An 18896-nucleotide genomic window follows, 5' to 3' on the forward strand; every position below is an offset into this window, starting at 1 on the left:
TGTATTTTGGTCCATTTTTCTTTTGGCGGTGAGGAGTCAACACTGCATCCAATTAAATGTGAATGTATAGAGTGAGGAATATAAATATGTACACAACTCTTGACATTGATCTGATTTTTAACAAGTTTACTAAACGACAGTCACTGGCTTGACAATACTGAATGAAAAATACTGATTTTACACAGATTTTACAGTAAGGTTACGGTATGCTGCCAACAAGCAGTGTCACAAACATAGTCTAAAAAAAACCCGGAGTTGCCCACAGCAGAGGCACACACCCTTTGCTCTTGTTTATTGAGAGAGAAAGCTTATATACTGTAGATTTGCTGAAGTTTAATAAATAACGTCAACTTATAATATATAAAACAATATAAACATTTATATGCTACATGCATATCATATAATTTAAAGTAATAATTTATATAGCAAAGAGATGCAGATTTATGTTCTTCCTATTTTCCTTGACAATGCGCACACGCAGGACGTGTCTATTCTTATCCATCTCCAGCCTACCAGTTTATTGTTTTCTGAAGTCAGTGCTCTAACATAAGTCTGGGATGTCTTGCATTGGGAGTTCCAGTGCTTGTCATCAATGCCGCGGCAGCCGTTTTTTACAGGCTTGGCTTCTTTACACCTCGTTTCATAAAAGTATTGCTTAACTGGAGAGTTGCCTGTTTTAATTTCTCCCAGCACAGTTACCTGGTGTCCTCTAATGTCGATCGCAGACGATTTGTCCGTGACCCATAAACTTTCACTGTCACAAACGGAATATTCCCCTCGGTGGCTCTTGTGCTCCGCGTACCTTTTCCGCCGGGAGGTTCTGTTCACCACCACCGAATTTCCAATATAATCCTCCATGAGGTACAGCGGCGGTGGTTCCAGCGGCGTGTTGTCACTTAAGAGGACTCGGGGAGAGTTGTAGCGTCTCTGCTGCCTTAAGAGGTCTGTATCCATTGAGATAATTGGCTGGAAGTCTGATTTCACATTTTCATCTCCATCCATGTCTTGCTGAGTGTCTGCTTTCTGCACGGTGTTTTGATAGTTTTCCTTAATGTCTACCATCTGCTTAGAAAGCTTGTTTTTCAAAATGTCTGCCTGAATGAGTTTAATAATAAGAGAATTTATTGAATCTTCTGGCAAACTCCTCTGATCCATGTTGGTAGACTGGATGCCACGAAGATAAGCGAGAAATATCACATAAAACAAGATGGACATCACCTTGTTCACCTGTAAGATCTGCAAAGAAACAGAAAGTCAACATAAAAGCAATTAAATAAGGACTTTTCTATATGCTGTAGACATGAAAATTCAAATTTGTTTTTATCATGTCTTAACATCTTCTCCTCATTATAGATACAGATAGGCCATGTGTTTCTTTTAAGATAATTTTTCATTATATTTTATAATGAATGCAACCGTTTTCTGATTTTTTTTTTCAGTGTTTCAGGTATATTTCATGCACTTTCCAGGATGACCTCACTTTTCCTCTTTCCATGTATAGATCAAAATGAACTCAAGATCAAGCTCAAGATTTTGAAAACTGGACCTAAAAGTGTGCTGCTTCTCTGTACCGTACTTTGCCATGAACTGCTCTGTATGATTCTTGTAGAGCCCTTGTAATTCTAGCTTCTGAGCATCTTCCGAGCATTTGTCATTTCTGGCTAAATCTTTTTGTCATCCTGTTTGTGTAGTTGAGAACTGTGAGAATTTGTCTAAGGAGGTGGTTTTGTTCCTTGTGGATACCTGCATATTTTGTATTTGCACTTATATTTAAATGCAAAGCACACCTATTTTAATGAAATTGTTGCACAAGTAGTGGATTGAATAAGAAAATATTAAAGTCATGTTAGAGCACTCTCATACCGCGTGGGAAGCCCTGGCTGTAGTACTGCTTCAAGAGACTCAAAACAGTCTTGAACTTGGTATCTTGATTTATGCCCATTGCCTCTCGTCCTTTCTTGGGACACTCCTGGGAAGAGCCTAGCTCCATCTTTTTTACTCCCTCCCATCAGGTATTTCTGCACTTTGGTAAGATTCCCCTGAGCCTTCTCTTCTCCAGGATGAACAGCCCCAGCTCTCTCAGCCTCTCATATGACAGATGCCCCAGTCCCTTAATCATCTTCGTGGACTTGCTCCTGTATGTCCATGTCTCTCCGGTACCGGGGAGCCCAGAACTAGACACAGCACACAAGATGTGGCCTCACCAGTGCTGAGTTAAGGGGAAGGATCCCCTCCCTCAACCTGGGGGTGACGCTCTGGGTACTCTGTGTTTCTCCCAGGAGAAATTGCGGAGAAACCAGACCTCTTAAACAGAAGATTTTCCACTTCCTCAAATCGCCATTTTCTGTTTAAGGCAAATAATTTTCTGTTTAAGAAGGCAAAGAAAAAAAGGAAAAACTTTTACAGGAGAAGACTCTATCCGCTCTAAGAAAAACTCCTTTTAGCAACAGTGAGTCCCCACTTCATCGTTTGGAACTGCAGCAAAATCAGAGCTAACCTCTGTGGATGTGTGATCTGTCCTTTTATGGACAAGAAATGTGTTTTCTCCATTCTCAGTTTGTCACAGTATGAGTTCACCTAAATCTAGACTGTTACTTGCAGCAATGTTATGCTTTGGAAAAAAAAAAAAAAAATCCCAGATTTTCAGTTACCATACAATTACTGTCATACCTAAACAAATACTAACTTAATGTAGTTGGATCTCAGAGCCCAGACCATGCTGTATAAAAAGCCCTCTTCCTGTGCAATTTGGTCTTCCCTCAGTAAATGATGTGCTTTTAAAAACAGTAAAAATATTATAAAACAGATGTCATTCAGCAGATTTCTTACAGCACTCAGAAGGGCTAACCCACACGCAGTATGACACACAAGTCCATAGGATGATGAGCAAAGCTCTGACAACGCTCAACTCAAAAGCTGAAAGCATTATTCATGCCAACATGCAGCTGCATGTAATCACTGGTCTGCTTAGTTTCAAAACTAAGTGGCACTAGCAAAGTACACAAGTTGGAGCAGGTGATGAGGTGGGAAAAGTAAGACTGGAGTTCCTGCAGACTCCCTTTAATGTCATGCTTCACACAAAAAGGGAGGGCTAGGAACCTCAGAATTAGAGCAGTTCAAATAAACTGGTTTTCTTTTCCATGGAGGAACCCCGTTAATGGAAAAAAATGTTAAAAAGTATTTTTCTGAACCTAACGTAAAATGTCTTGTGGATTTGGGAAGGGTGTTAAACTACTCTGAAATTTGACTTGTATTGTGATTTGTACTTGGCAAATTATTCACTGCAGAAGTAAAAATGTTTCAGAACCAATCTACATTTTTCTGGGATGTTTTGGGGTGCAAAATTTGGAAAGAAAATGCAAATGCTTGATGAGATTACAGTTTTCAGCGAGTTCCTTCAAGATAGTGCACCTAGGAGGTTCATAAATGGCATATTGGTTTGCAGGGCTGGGCAATATTGCTTTTGATAAATGGCTCTTTGCCAAAAACGGAACTTTGCGCCTGTCTAAATTGAGGATAATTTGCAATTTGTACTTTTTACGTCTTCCTTTTTTTTTTTTTTTTTTTTTGTTAAACCAATACAAAGGAGAGGAAAATATAAAACATCAAAAAGTTTATGTTTTCATATTTTCAAAGCAAATCATTCTGATGTTTCTGGACATGCTTCAAAAGTTATACAACGTAATTCACAAAACAGAAAAAGTGCTTACTCAGTATAGCGAGTGAGTATATAGTGAGTAAGTTATCTACAGAGGACATTTGCATTCAGAGGCAAGATTTCAACAGATGTACCCTGCCTAAGAGAAGACTGACCTAACTTCCAGGCTCCTGGGGCACAGGCTTACATGGACCTTAGCAGAAGTTAATCCAGCACAAGCAGCAATAGCTCCTTCTTCAGCCTTTTGGAAAATGGTATAAAAATCCCCCAAGAATTTAGTCCTTCACATGAATTTTTCTGTTCTCTCATTAAAAATGCTTAAAATCAAAATGATTAATTTCAGGTAGAAAGAGAGATTTTGTTCAAGCCAAATTTTTTCTACTTAGCTGCATATTGTGAGATATTTTTGTTGTCCTTCAAGGTTGTTCTTGAAATTTTCCACATGTAAGTCCCTGAAAAGGTTCATTTTAGCTGTCTTTGTGGACTGTTTGCAGTCAAGTAAGTGTGATGAATGCTCCTAAAAACGGTCACAATACTATTTAGTCTCCTATGGGAAGTACAGACTAGATGACTATATTTGGGGCCTGGGTGTGGGTCCCAAATAGGCATAGGCAAGCATTTCTATGGTGACCTTGGAATAAGCACGGCCCAGCAGCATGCTCCCTAGTCCAGTAGTAGCTGAAGTAGTATTATTAGATACAAATAGAGAAGACCTTAATCGGTGGCTGCTTCCACGTCATTTCTGCCTGATATCTGATGGTGCTAGAGTATTAACGCTGGTACCTGAGCTCAATTTCTGTTTCCACAGGCTGTCAGGTCAGCTGTGACACACAGCCTAGTCAACATTAAGGCACATGACTTAAATGGGTCTTCAGTATACATTAGATATAACAACACATCCATTGGAACCAGAATAATTGTCTTACTGTGCAGTACCTACTACATACCTGTCCTAGAAGCCCTGTGGTTGTAGAACAGTTTAGATACGTGAATCCAGAAGAATTGATCCAGCACTTTCTCTGGATTCACATCAAAAGGTATCCCTTGTTGTCCTGCCTGTTTATGGCGAACTCATCCTTTGACTGGGGACTCAGTGGCTGGACATAATGGTAGATTACTTGTCTCACTTTGTGCCTGTGCCACAAAGACAGTAGGCAGCTACCTCGGGTGGACATTATCAGCCTGACACAGTCTTACTGCTGGGATAGCCACCCCATTTTCTGTCTCTCTCCTCCTGTATCACCCAATTCGTTTTCTATTCCACATATTGGGAGCTCAGCAAGGGCTGCTGATGTATTCCAGAAAGCTGTTTTTCCTGAGCCGCTGAGAAGCTTTGGACCAGCTCTGCTTTTGTGCTGTGCTATTCTCTCTGCCCTTCTAGATGTTGGGACGCACCTTTGATGTTTTGAGCTCTTGCTAGAGGTAATTAAAAAGGTGATGGAGGGCGCATGGCTCTAAAATCAGCCCTTAAATGCACTTGGAAAACATGCTGCTGTGTGCTATTTGGAAAAGCAGTAGACATCGAGGTAGGAAGATGTATTTGTCTCTTTGAGTTTGTCCCTTTGCATAGTGCTAGTGCCCCCTTATTCGGAGATCCTACCCCAGCTTTCAAAAGTGATTGCAAACACGGCGACAGAAGGAAAGAAGATCCTTAAAGGAAGAAGGAGTAGAACTAAGTGACAGTTAGGCATTAGGAATGGTCCAGAGGGTTTGTGGAGGCACAGATCACAGCATGGCAGGAAAACCAGCATATCCTGGTAACACAGAGCCAGCTGTTAATTTGCACTAAGCAAGTTTGACTTAGAGATTGCTGACATTTGTGGCACAGCGGGTAAAAATAAACAAAGCTCATGCATTGCAAAGTTGTTTGATCTTTCAACTGTAGATTAGTTTTAGTCTATTTTAATGGTTTGTATTCCTGGCTATCACTGCGGTGTTAGCAGGGTATTAATGCTGTCTAATCTTGGTGTCTCAGGGAAGGCCTGCATTTAGGAGAAATAAATAAGCTTACCTATTGCTTCCATCAATAAATTAAATCCCCAATAGACTCTGGCAAATATCTTTCTGCTCTTTTCAGACTCAACACTTTACGTAGTGTTGGAAAGCTTTCAGTTTTATGTTGTTTGTGATGATTTAAAAAAAAAAATCTGTATTGCTTTATTTTGATCAGTCTCTGAACAGTCTACACAGCTGAAGAGGGAAGTGTCATTTAATATGTTCTGTGAAAATAATGAAATTCTAGTACTGTGAGATACTGCCTAAGTATTTACTTTTAAGTCATTGCTAAGAGGAACTGGAATAGAAGGAAAAGTGACTGGTGAATTTTACATTCAGCATTGTAATACCCGACATGATTTATGTAAGTCAGCTTGAAGTATTTGGCACTTTCTGAAAAATTTAAGAGCAGCCCTTGTTCTTCAAACTGAGCAACTGATGATCATTTGTGGTGGCTGACAGCTTATTCAGGCTTTTGCCAAAGATGACAGTGTAATTATTCTCATTGCTTGCTAAGCACTGTTTTCACAAACTCACAGAAAGCACTAAGTAGCAGAACGCCCTGTTGAGTCTCTTATCCTAATAACTACATTGAGAAGAAACGCAGCCCTTCTCCTCTGTCCTTAGGGGGACAGAGAAAAGGTACAGAACAAGGAAAATATCACTGCATTCTGAATATTCAGAAAGATGGGAGTATGGAATAATTGCATATGGAAATTTGCATTGTATTTCAGAACAGTAATTGACTATTTGTACAATATGTGCCTGTAGAAGGATTTATTAAGGTAGATTGCTGCCGAGTGCTGAATGCCCCTAGAGATGCTATGACCCTCCTAAACATTTCCACTTCTCAAGATACGGAAATTTCAACACATACGGATTGAAGCTAAAGCTTTCACAAGAGCCAGACCCACTAAGAAGCCGAAGAATTCAGAGACAAAATCAAGCGGGACTGAGTTATGGCAGCTCTAAGTGTTAACCCTCCCATCCTCGGGGCCAACCAAACCGTGAGTTAGAGTGAGGGAATTTGAAACTAATGCATTCCTCTTGCAGATGGGCTGGGGAGTGCGGCTGCACACCATATCTGTGCATGAGGCCACCAAAGTTTCTTGAGTCTCTGCAGCAGGTCAGTTGCTTTTAATCGAGCACTACTCAAGGCCATTTTCAAAAGAGAAGACACATCTGAACGCTGAGCCCCAATAGCCTCCAGTGAACAGTATTTACCTAATCTCTTATGGAAATGGAGTTCAGCCTACTGACTCTCTGACATTTCCTTTTCCTCTTTAAATGACTCGCTGAGCAAAGCACAGCAAGACAGCTGTTCACCCAAGTATTAAAAACTCATCTGCACTTCGAACCAATCTACATTGCTATTTATGATTACTGTTGTGACCATGACCCTACTAGTCATTGAGAGGAAAGCTTTCCCAACTGGTGACATCTTTCTGAGGGACAGTTTTGTGATAATACATCTGCTGCAAGGAGCAATCTGTTTTCTGAATGTTTAAATGCTCTGTCTAGAACTGCAGCAATGTCCATTCATTTCAGACACAGCTGATTGCAACGGCATGTGTGTCTACATTTGATCTTTCCACAAATACATCTTTTCAGAGATCAAAATGTGATCGCCTTACACATACCTGCCTGTTTCCAAGGGAAAGGTCAGGAGCAGTTCCTCGGTGCTTACCTCACTACTTGGAACAGCAGCTGCTTCTCACACCTTGTGCAAAGTTAATTCTGTTAGGTTTTGGCCCCGCACCTTCCTCCCCCGCCACCGACATCGTCTGGAGTTCAGGGCACTCGAGACCCCCCTGGAGGCATTTGACACTCCCCAGCATCCTCTAGCAATCCCACTGAGGGACTCAACTATGAATAATGTCCGGTACAATATCAACCGCACTAGCTACATCCCCAGGTCTATAATCAACCACAGAAGTAGGCAGGCTTTCCTCAGTCACAACTAGGTCTCTTTCTATTTTAATTCCTTTCTTCACTGATATTTTTATGACATGGTATTTACACCTGTCTGTCTCTGCCCAGACTGCCATAGTGTAATTTTGCATTAACCAGTTGACTAATTGTTCTGTGTATTGAGAAGGTCAGGGCAAGGCTTTGGGAGGCTGGGACCCCGATTTCTCTGATTTGTTGGAAGAGTTTGGTCAAGTCAAAATCTCTGTTCATTACTTTCTACATTTGCAAAGTAAGGAACTCCCTAGACATATACCCTGACATCCTTTGGTTTCTCCCTCAAATAGCTGGCTGTTGTTGCCCTACTAAGAGCAGGAGTAAAGATTTCCTCTCTCCACACAAGGCACAATAGCATTGCAGTACAACGTCCTGCATGCTGCCTGGGAGACGCCTGCCTGTTTTGAGAGTAACGAGGCCTCTTAACAAATATATTTCCATAAATGTTCTCAGTGTAAATCACCCTCTATTTTCTTTTACCATTCTCACGTCACTGATATTTGAGCACTTCGTAAGCATTTATCTTGGTTAATACCCACAAAGTAGGAAGAGTGCCATTGTTCCCATTTGAAAGAGCTGAGGCTGGAATACAGAGAAGTCAGATGATGTTTGCAAGGTCATACAGGTATTCTGCTGCAAGCTGGGGAACAGCCCCTGGGTTTTTATGTTGCACTGCCTGGATCAGGAAAGTCCATCTGTAATGCTGTATGGAAGTTTGATTGATCAATGACAAGCATGAAATGCAAGGAAATAAAACCAATGCCATCTGAGATGAGCAGCCAGATGCATCTTAGTCATGACAAAGAATTAAAGCCATAGCTGGGTAAACAATTTCCACAAAAGCTGAAGTATTTCTACATATTATTCATTGTGTAGTTCTGAAAAGTGTCCAAAGTAACAAGAAATCTGAAGGTCGTATCCTTAACTAAATCAATAAATTCCAATGACTTGACTAGACCTGTGCTAATTTTACAAAACCAGAAGATTTGCCCAGAGCTTTGCACTTGCCTTTTTTTTTTTTTTTTTTTTTTTTTTTTTTTTTTTTTGAGAAGTCATTTGCAAACAGAATAATAGAAAGCACCAGGACTAAATCACAGTAGTGGATAATTTAAGCTGATAAACTGTGTGTTAGTTAATCTTTTCATTACTGTTGTTAATAGTGGCAGAGCCAAGCATCAAACAAATAAAATTTGGAGCTGAATTTGGAGGGGATGCAAACAGCAATGAGCAAACAGAAATACAGTCTCTGCTGGGGAAATGGAGACATAAAATATTGGCAGAAAATTACAAAGTGCAAGTCAAAGCAGAAATTACAAGCTAGTGTGTTGGGGGAATAGTGGTATTGAGCAAGGATACGCAGAGGGGAAAAGAAATTTAGAAAGAAGTAATACCTGATCAGACCCAGGAATGATCTAACACTTTGAAAAGGCACAGTATTTAATAAATGCAAATACTGAGGCATCGCATTGCAGAGCTAGGAAGGAATTGCTACTTTTTGTGGCACGGCAGAAAAATTGGCAAAGCTGCTTGAAAGTTGGAAGGTACTGTCATATGAAAAGCAAATTAGGCAAGAGCAGAAAAAATTACTAGAAAGGCTGTATAACTGACCTTTGAGGAAATTGCCTTGAACATGCAAGCCTTTGCTATGAGCTGACAGAAAGGGCATGACAGCAAACCCAGTGCAAAGATCTGGAAAGCATGAGCGTTGGTGAAAGACAGCATTCACTTTAGGGTGGGGCAAAGGAGTGCAATCAGGAAAAATGGGATTAAACTAAGGAAAGGGAAGTTAGGCTGATCATCAAAAGCAGTTTTCAAGCTCTGCAAGATGTTTTTAACAAGCCTAAAGCCACACCAAAGAGGCCTGGTTTCATGTTTCGTTGCAGCCCTGAAACTCCATCTAAGTCTTTTTTTAAAACAGTTTGAACATCCATTAACCTTTCAAGTCAACCTGGACCTACTTTGGCTCAACCAGGGCTGATTAATTGTTCTGTATTAAAGTCAGGCAATAGTTGCAGTTCCTCTTATTTTCGTAAGAGAGATGCTTTGAGGGCTTAAGCTCTCCATAATTACAGTTGAGAGCAATCCTCCAAATGAAACTCACTTCTTTCACCTCCCCAGAATGTTGGGGGGTTCAAGCCTGGCCTCCGAATATATCAGAGGCATGACTATATTTGGTGTATGTTTTTGGAAAGAGCAAGGGAAGCAATGGAAAGGGTTAAAGTGAAGTGGTCCACATTTAGAACAGATTGCTCTAGTTGTTCTATTTTTAAATGCCAGAGGTGGGTTTTATCTAACTTGGTAGCAGGAGGAGAAATGGAAACAACTCAGAGCATCAGAACTTTGCCCCTCTCCTGTTAGGCTATGAAAGAGAAGCCTTCTAGAGACCCTGTGATGTAGGATCCTCTGATGTGTTTTTACATTTACATTCCCACTGGACAACTCATTTTGTAGGAAAAAAAAAGGGGTTTTTTAAATGTTATTTTTTAGTTTTTCTGATGTTAAGAAACTCAAGAGGAAAGCTGTTTCAAAGGGTGAATTTCAAGATCATATTTTGCTGGATTTTACATTGAAAACAAAAGGGTTTCTATTCTGGTTTGGTTTAGAAACTGAAAACTTCCTCTTCCATCTTTCTTAATACTTTCAATTTCTTTTTTTCTTTTATGAAGTAAGGAAACCAGTGAAATCAAGCAAGCAAACAGAAGAAAACAAGGGTTACAGCTTCAAAAATGTTAGTCTTGGTAGGAAAAATCTTGCATCCCTACACCTAGTTTTTGGGTACAGACAGACCTCACACCAACAAGGAAACAGAAATACAGTAATAGGGAATGCTACTTAGAAATGAAATGAGCTTTTGTTTGGTTTGAATAAAAAAAAATATCCTGAAGCGAACCTGAGATCTTTCTGTCGAAAAAAGAACATTTCTTCAGTTTTCTGACAGCTCTACTGTGACCCTTGAATACAGATGTTTGCCTTGAGAGTAGGAACACTGTTAGGGCAACACTGCCTCTTAAGAGGCTTGGTCAAATTTTTAAGGTTCCGTTTGCTCAGAAGGAATAGCGCTGCTGCTTGAGCGTTTCTCCCAAGCACCAGGTACGAGCCTTGCTGCTCCTCCACACGCAATGCGCTGCCAGCCCAGGTGCGGTCCACGGGGCTGGGATTGGGGCAAGCCACGGCGCAAGAGGCTCACTGGGGAAGCCCTGTCTCCTTTCAGCCAAAGCTGCCCTGGTGTTTGCTTTGCAGAAGCCTGTGAGGCTGCGTTTCTTTAAAGCCATACAGAAATACATCTATGGCCACTTTGTGAATCAAAGTTCGCTTTCTGAATTTCCTCTCCCTGTTCCTCAAAGGTTCATGAACCTCCAAACAGAAAAGTCTTGTTAGACAGGCAGGTGCAAATTATCTGATGCAGAGTTCTCAAGAACAGGACTCCAGATCTGATCCAAATACTTTAAAACCACCAGTAGGACCTCACAGAATTCAGCATGAATTGGACAAGGTTTTTGCACAGTAAGGGGTGTGAGGGAATGACAATATGACTAAAGGCAGGTGATGTTTGATCCTTATTTTATCATACATGTAGCGTGTAACTGAATTGTTTGCATCAGGACCATAGTGAGAAATTAGCATTGCAGTATGTAATTAATACCTTTTCCATGGTCTTTGCACAGGTGCAGTAGCTTGCTCACAACCAGCTTAATATTTTATTTTTAAAGTCATTCTCAGAGAAAAGCAGTCTTGTATTTCTGATAAAATACAGGTAAGGGTTTGGGGGGGAAATGTAAGGGTAGAAGTTTGTTTCTTTGTGTAAAATGTAAGCCTTTAGATTAAAAAGAGCTTGTATGCCTAAAAGTCTTTTCTGACAAGCTAAATAAGCTGGTCTAATATGAGAGATCATGTCTCCCAAGAACCTTGCTCAGTTTTACACTGAATTCATGACGGCTCTCCTAGAACTCCTCCCAGCTGCACAGTGAGACCCCTGAATTCTTCTTATGAAGAAGAGCTCACAGATATAATGTGTGCCCACTAAAGACTGTTGTGCTTTTTCCCATTGCGTCTGAATCTTTAAAAAAAGCCATTGCCCATTTAGAGAAAAAAGTCATTCTACTAACTGGCATTGCTTTATAGCAAATTGTTTACATATAGGCCTGCCCTGAGGGTAAAGACTGTTCCGGTAAATCTAGCTACTCTGCATTTTTTTCTTTCTAAAAATTTGCCTGAAGTGGAACTTTGCTTGTGAGTCCCCTAGTTCATCAGTGTTCACATGGATAAAATTTCCAGTATGCAGTTCTCCTTGAGACACTGAAATCTTCTAATTTTAACTCTCAGTTAACACTTTGCTGTGAGTTTGACCATATTTAAGGGTTAATGCTCAAGGATGGTGTGAGTATTCTGGTCCCAGTCTAGGAGAGTGTGTGTTTTTTAAGCTTGTGAGTTGCCCCACTGAAATATAGCTTGCTCACTCGTTAAGCTCATGGTTGAATGCTCTGCTAAATTGCATCCAAAGTGTCTGCTAACTTGCAGAATTGAGCCCTACCTTCCAAAGTCAAAGCGTGATCTCTGTGTTCTCCTATTGCGCTAATGCAGGCTCTGCCAGGTCCAAAACCCATCTGAAAACTGCCTTGGTTTTTGGAAACCACCGTGCTTTTCTTATCTTTCAATCCAGATGCCATTTTAATGTTGATACACAATGCCTCCCCCCTCCTTCTTGCCAAAAATCTTTGAAAGAAGAATTTTAGAACTGGGAGTACTTTAACACACGCTGTCTCTTGCCAGGCATATGATCTCCAGATATTTGATAGAAAAGCAATGTTTTAAACTGGGCATGGGAAGCAGACAAATGAGATGTACAGCAGCTGGCCTTGCCTCTCCTTATATAGTCAATAACTAGAATGTCTTTTTAGAAAATTTGTTCTTACCAAAGAAATTCTGGTTATGAGAAATTTTGTCTATAGAAGGGCAGGAATAAAGTAACTCTCAGGGTATGGAAACTAGAAATAGAAACAGTAATTTTTTTAATAGACTTTTTTTCACCTCTTGCCATATGCACCTTTTATGCATTTCATGAAAGAATCCTCCTGACACGTGATCACCACAAAGGTTAGTTACATCATTGGATAACTGACTTACAGGTTAGACACAAGTTATGGAGATGCTGCTGCAGGAGTTTACTCCTTTTGTGAGAGATCAGGTGTTCACTGCTGTTAGAGGCAAGAAATCGTGCTTGGCCACACAACACCCACTGCAAGAGCGGATGCTGTGAGTGCATGAGAGATGACAGAGGGTAAGGAAGGGCTGCTGGCAGGCTTATTGTGGGCACAGCAACGCTGCAGCACGAAGCTTTTTTTCATAATTAGGAACAGCTTTGGTGATCAAGTGCTTTTGCTGTTGTTTTACAGTTTGGAAACTAAAGCCCAGACAGGTTATGTGACTTTTCCAAGGTTATGCGAGCCCAAGGCCATGTGAGAAGAGAACGAGAGAGCGGGCATTCAGCCCTTCCTCTCGTGAGGTCTAGGCTATGGTTGGTTCTACCCACTGGACAGGCCTCTTCCTTCTGGTTCTTCCCAACACTCTGCTGGCCCCAAGCAAAGCCCATTGAGTCAGCTGGCCAAAAGCAAAAGTACTTCCATGCCGTATTTCTTCCTATTGAATCGGTAGCAAAGGGAAACAGCCCTAACTCTAGTGAAGTCAGAAGTAACTGGGAAGAAGGAGAGGGAGAGAAAAGGATGTGGAAAACATTGCCAAAGGTGTCCATGGCTGGCTCATGTAGAAGATCTCAGGTGCCTTGAGGAATTAAGAATAACTTGGAATCAGCCTTCGAAAAGGAGCAAGCCAATGTAAATCGGCTGTAACAGTTCAGTAGTTTTCCCCAGGAACCAACAAAACAATCAAGAGAGAGATTTTTAATTCTGCACATAGGAAAAGCTTCGTCCTAGACTTCAATTTGCACAGTAGAAATCCCTGATTAAAAAGGAGCCAAATGCTGTTGTGCTTCAGGAAGTGGGAGAATTAGGGATGCTTTCTTTGGACGACAGTGTAACCTTACAGTGTAGCCTATACAAGGGGAGATGCACAGCTGCATCTCCCCAGGAGCAGAGTACAGAATATATTGTGAGTCAGAGTCACAGTTCCTCCCCATCTTCCCTCCAACACCACACGCACTCCCTTTGCTCTGCTGCAAGGGTCAATTACTTCATCCTTCTTTTTTTCTTTTTTTTTCTTTTTTTTTCGTGGAGCAGTTTACTCTCCCATGCTCCCAGCCAGCTACTTTGGCTAGCAAGGAAGGGGAGTGGGGTGAAGCTTGGGCTCTCTGCACTTCTGTCATCTTAACACCCCCTCTCCACCCACTGCCTCTCAGCAGGGAGTATTGGGTGAGCAGCCCCTGCTCTCCTTGCTGCAGGCAGAGTTGCATTGAGCAAGCTGAACTTGAACACTCCTGGGAGCAAAGCTGGGGGGAGGCGAGAGGGAGAGACTCTCCTCCATCCCTCTTATTTTCCTGTCTGACTAGGTACTGGCCCTAGCAATGTGTGGTGAATTTAACTTAGCAAGTGTATTCTGTACAGACTCCGAGTTAAAGGCCCATGTTAAAATTATACAGGATATTACCAGTGCTAGAAAATGGGGGGAGTATGTTCACTGAAACCTGTGCAAGACCAGCATCTTCCTAACCTGATTTCAGTCTGTTACTAGAAAATATGGAAGGGAGCCCACTGCAAAAACAAACCAAAGCAATCACATCCTTAGGAACTTTTGGGAGGCAAACATATGGGGAAACTCTTTACTAAAGGTGAGAGGTCAGTCAACATCTTGGGATAACTGGATGTAAAGGGGATAATAAGTTCTCAGGCCTTTTCGACAATGGGAACACAAAGAGCTTTGCTGAGCTACAAGCAGGAGTAAAGGGCTTTTCCAATGGAAGGCAACTTTTCCTGTGGCTGGCACTGATGGGAAGCCTACACATACTCAGAAAGTATCTCCTGTGCCCTTCCAGAAAAAGGCAAAAGCACACACATATGTCTTTTCTGTCCCACGCTCCCATCATTTCACCCTAAACCTACATCTCTGGGCTGAAAGCACATCAAGCCTCAGAAATGTCTTCCTCGACCATGTCATGAAGGCCTCTTTCTTGTTGGCGTACATATGGGGATACAGTTTGTGATTTCCAACTTTCAGTCTAGCTTTGATTAAGATGCAGGTGAGTGGAAAGCAGAAGAGAACCTGGCAGGTCAAGACTGGGCGATTCAGATCATCTAGACTATGGGACTCAAGTGCATGTGCAGAGGTTGGATTTACAAGCAAAATACCGTGCTAAAGTTTTAGAAAAGACAAGACACATATTTTGAGACTGCTAGAACTTAAGGAAAATCACAAAGAACATTTATTCCCATTTAAAATTATTTAATGGTATTATGCTTGGAGACAATCGTGTATATGCAACTCTTAAAAATTAAAGCTTGGGGCCAAATTCTGATTTTGGTCACACAGAAAGCAGGCGACTCTAGACTGAGTTGCATATAACTGAGGTCATAATCTGGCATAGTGTCTGAGCTGGCTCAGTCCTCTATTAAGCTAATGACAGTACTGGTAAGCTGTTATGAGGAAATCCAATAGGGAATGGGTCAGGTGTTAATGCTCACAATCAACGATTCCAAATAAATTGGAGGAATTTAAGAAACAATATTGTGTCTTTTGATTAAGTTGCTTGTTTAGACTTAAAATAACTCTATTGACGTGAGTGGTGCTACTTCATATTTACCTTGGTACAAGTTAGAAGAAAATGTGACTCTGTGTTTAGAAGATCTTTCTGTGTCAGCCCTCTAACAAAAGTGAAGAAAGGAAGCATACGGAAATTTATGAACAACAAGGTGGTAAAACCAAACTACCTTCTTGTCCTCTTTTCTGTGTTCTATGAATAAGCTGAAACTAAGATTGTCATTTCTCCAAATTCTTTCATTTCCCTTAAATTTGGGGAAAAGATAAGTCTACGCTGTGAAACTTGGAGTCATCTGTTTTGCTCGCTCAGGTGATCTACAGCTACGTGAAAGGAAGAAAACAACATTACTGCAAGGAAGGGGGCTAGTTTGCCTACAGTCTAGTGAAAGAAATACCTTAAAGTGCAAGTATCATTCCACAAAATTATATTGTAATTTCACTGCCTTCTTCCTAACCTGCAATTTGTGGCAGTGGAAAAGAGAGTTTTATTCACAGTATAAAGACAATGGTCTCTCAATTTTCTTTTATTTTTTCTAACTGAAGATAAATTTTCATACTACAATAAAGTCTTAGGTTCAAGATTTGAAATTAAAATTCTGGATTAATTTTCAGTATTTTCCTTCCAAATAGTAGTTCCAAAAAACCCCACAGTTGCGTTAAGGGATTTAAACCCCTTGCATCACTGAAGGTTAACTTTAAATCCATTCCGGTGTGCAGACTGAAGGCAAATATCCATCCTGCCTATTTATGCTGAGTTGTGCAAATGATATGCTTTGTGTTAGGTGAGGTAAATCTGCACTGCTGTGAATTAGCCATTCTGAGGTGGTGACTGACATCTAGTTTCTCCTGCAGGCTGAAAGGGTTCAGATGAGAGGTTGCAACGTTGACCTGTTTTCAGCTTTTCTCTTTTTCTACTTAGTTTAGTCCTTGCATCTGTCTTAAAACATTACGTTAAAGGTTGGCACTCGATATACAGTAACCAAAAAAGCACTGTACCTCTTTAGCCCAATGTGTAATGCAGGAGACAGTATCTGAGATACCTAGAGGGGAGGTTGAGTACGAACTTGTTCAAGGAACTCAAGCACAGCAGGATAGAACCAGCAGTACTATCACAAATTGTCCCATGGCTTGTTCTGGTGATTGCTTGCTGGTGTCTAGACAGCCTAAGCCATGAGAACAATTTCAGGACATGAAGTTTTTCCAGATATGTAAAAAGAAGTAAAGTGCCGATTCTGTACAAAAAAACCTTCACACTCATAAAACTCCTAGTGAAGCAAAAAAGAATACAAAGAATGAAGTTTTTAAACCATTACATATTGAAAGAACATGCATAGCCATTAGCGTTTTATTAGCTCTTGTCCTTTGTGTTCGGGAAGGCAAAATTGCAGCCCTTCTAACGAAAATAAAACACACTAAATCCCACAAACTCCACAGTTAGGAAGAGAGAAAGAAGAAGAAATAATGCTTATCATAATTTCCCTTCAGAACGCAGATAATGGTTGACTACTCTAAATAAATATATAAATAAATAGGAATTTTATTCCTTTTGAAGCTTCCATGGTTGGAAATTTCCTTATGCAGTTCCCTGTCATTTTATTTCTTGAAAACATTCATGCTCCTTGCTTTAGTTACTCTTTAGGGTAACATGTTCCATATGTCACAAGGCCTTTGTATGAAATAGTTTAGACTAAATTGTCCTTTTATCCCCATGACCTAATTTTAAGGTCTTACTGCTGTGGAGGACTAATCTGGATCAGTTTGATCAGACCCTCCTATTTTATAAATGTCATTTAACTCACCACAACTTTTTTCCCCTTTCCATAACTATAAGCCCAACCAAGTCTTTCTTTGTAAGTGTTGCTATTATAAACTCCCTTAAATTCTACATCTAATTGAACAGTGCTCTCTGACTCAGTTCATTATTATACTACTTGCTTTCATTCAAGTGAATTTTTAAAGTAATGCAACACAGAAGCTTATTATCTTCTTTTTTCTTGGTTGCTATTCTCTGGAGTAGATGCCAAAGAAGATTTTTTTTGTTAACAGTGGCTTTCCAAGTATTTTTCTACGCTTTGCATACAACATAAATTTCTTCCTGGGCAAGTACTCCCTTTGATACTTTTTTCTTGGAATAAATTGGATTTAGCATCTTCGCAAGCATTATTTTCTTTATGCCTTCCCATCAGGCTTCTGTGTAAGAAATGTATGCACTTGAAAATTGTCCGGACTGTTCAGTTCACTAGCTAATTCAAAATTCTCATTGTGGACTCTTGATGTTCCCTGTGCCTCACCTCTCTCTCTAACACTAGTTTAGGCCGAGGGAAACTCCGCTACAGGTGATGCAATTGAACTTGTGGAAACCAAGCATGAGTGACAAAAGAGGGGGCCCCCTCTCTTTCTGATTCTGTTCTCCCAATATTCACATTCTTCAAATATTCAAATCTATAATCCTGACGCAATGCCTTTTCAGTGGGTTAATCTGCTTACTATCAGTTTAGTTTGTGCTTGTTCTACAGGTGGAAAAAAGATCAAAGAAACAGTTTTGAAATGCACCAGTTCAGCTATGAAATTTTGACTGAGCTTATCTCAAAGATGCACTTTTTTATAGCAGGATCAGTCAGGGACTGCACTACTTCTTCTTGCCATCAACACCACCATATGGGCAGAAGACTCTCTGAATTTGTGCTGGCAAAAACGCATTTTTACTCCTTTAGTTTACTTTGCTTGTGGAAGGTAGCTATATCTATACAAAGCACGACATGCCTCTGGTCGTTGTTGACTACAAAGAGTACTGGGCTGATGGAGTCAACCTGGCAAACACTCAGCTGTAGGCCTGGTCCAGATCTACACTAGAGTTGTCCCTGCATGGTTCTTTTGTTTTTAAAATAAAAGTCTCTGTAAAATAAGCTCTACCTGTACAGCACTGACACAGATATGCTGCTGCAAAGTCCTTGTGTTGTACAGCTTATGCTTGGGAAAGGGCATGGCTCTGTTGGTAGCTAAATCCCTTTTCTTGTCATGTGCTGTCATTCCATTAGAGAGCTTTGTTGCAGAGGCCACTGGCAGAATTGTGGCTCTAGGCAACCCCTTCTGTTCTCCTCAACTTTGATTTGGTATCTTTATAATATTTACTTTCACAAGGTGCTGGAGTGCAGAGAAGGGCAACGAAGCTGGTGAGGGGTCTGCAGCACAAGTCTTATGAGGAGCAGTTGGGAGAGCTGGGGTTGTTCAGTCTGGAGAAGAGGAGGCTGAGGGGAGACCTTATTGCTCTCTACAACCACCTGAAAGGAGGTTGTAGAGAGGTGGGTGCTGGTCTCTTCTCCCAAGTGACAAGTGATAGGACAAGAGGAAATGGCCTCAAGTTGCACCAGGGGAGGTTTAGATTAGATATTAAGAAAAACTTCTTCTCTGAAAGGGTTGTCAGACATTGGAATAGGCTGCCCAAGGAGGTGGTTGAGTCACCATCCCTGGAGGCATTTAAAAGACGTGTGGATGAGGTGTTTAGGGACATGGTTTAGTGGTTGACTTGGCAGGGTTAGGTTAGTGGTTGGACTTGATGATCTTCAAGGTC

The 18896-nt window shown here is 40.8% G+C and overlaps 1 protein-coding gene across 1 annotated transcript in view; it reads right to left on the reverse strand.

The window, feature by feature from the left end:
- Positions 1 to 441: 441 nt before the first annotated feature.
- Positions 442 to 18896, reverse strand: part of NTF3 (neurotrophin 3) — a 52409-nt gene continuing 33954 nt past the window's right edge. The window contains exon 2 of the mRNA XM_009807544.2: positions 442 to 1236. Coding sequence (XP_009805846.1) covers positions 442 to 1236 — 795 coding nt within the window. The remainder of the gene's footprint in view (positions 1237 to 18896) is intronic.

Source organism: Gavia stellata, chromosome 4 (assembly GCF_030936135.1).
Source record: "Gavia stellata isolate bGavSte3 chromosome 4, bGavSte3.hap2, whole genome shotgun sequence".
Taxonomy (NCBI): Eukaryota; Metazoa; Chordata; class Aves; order Gaviiformes; family Gaviidae; genus Gavia; species Gavia stellata.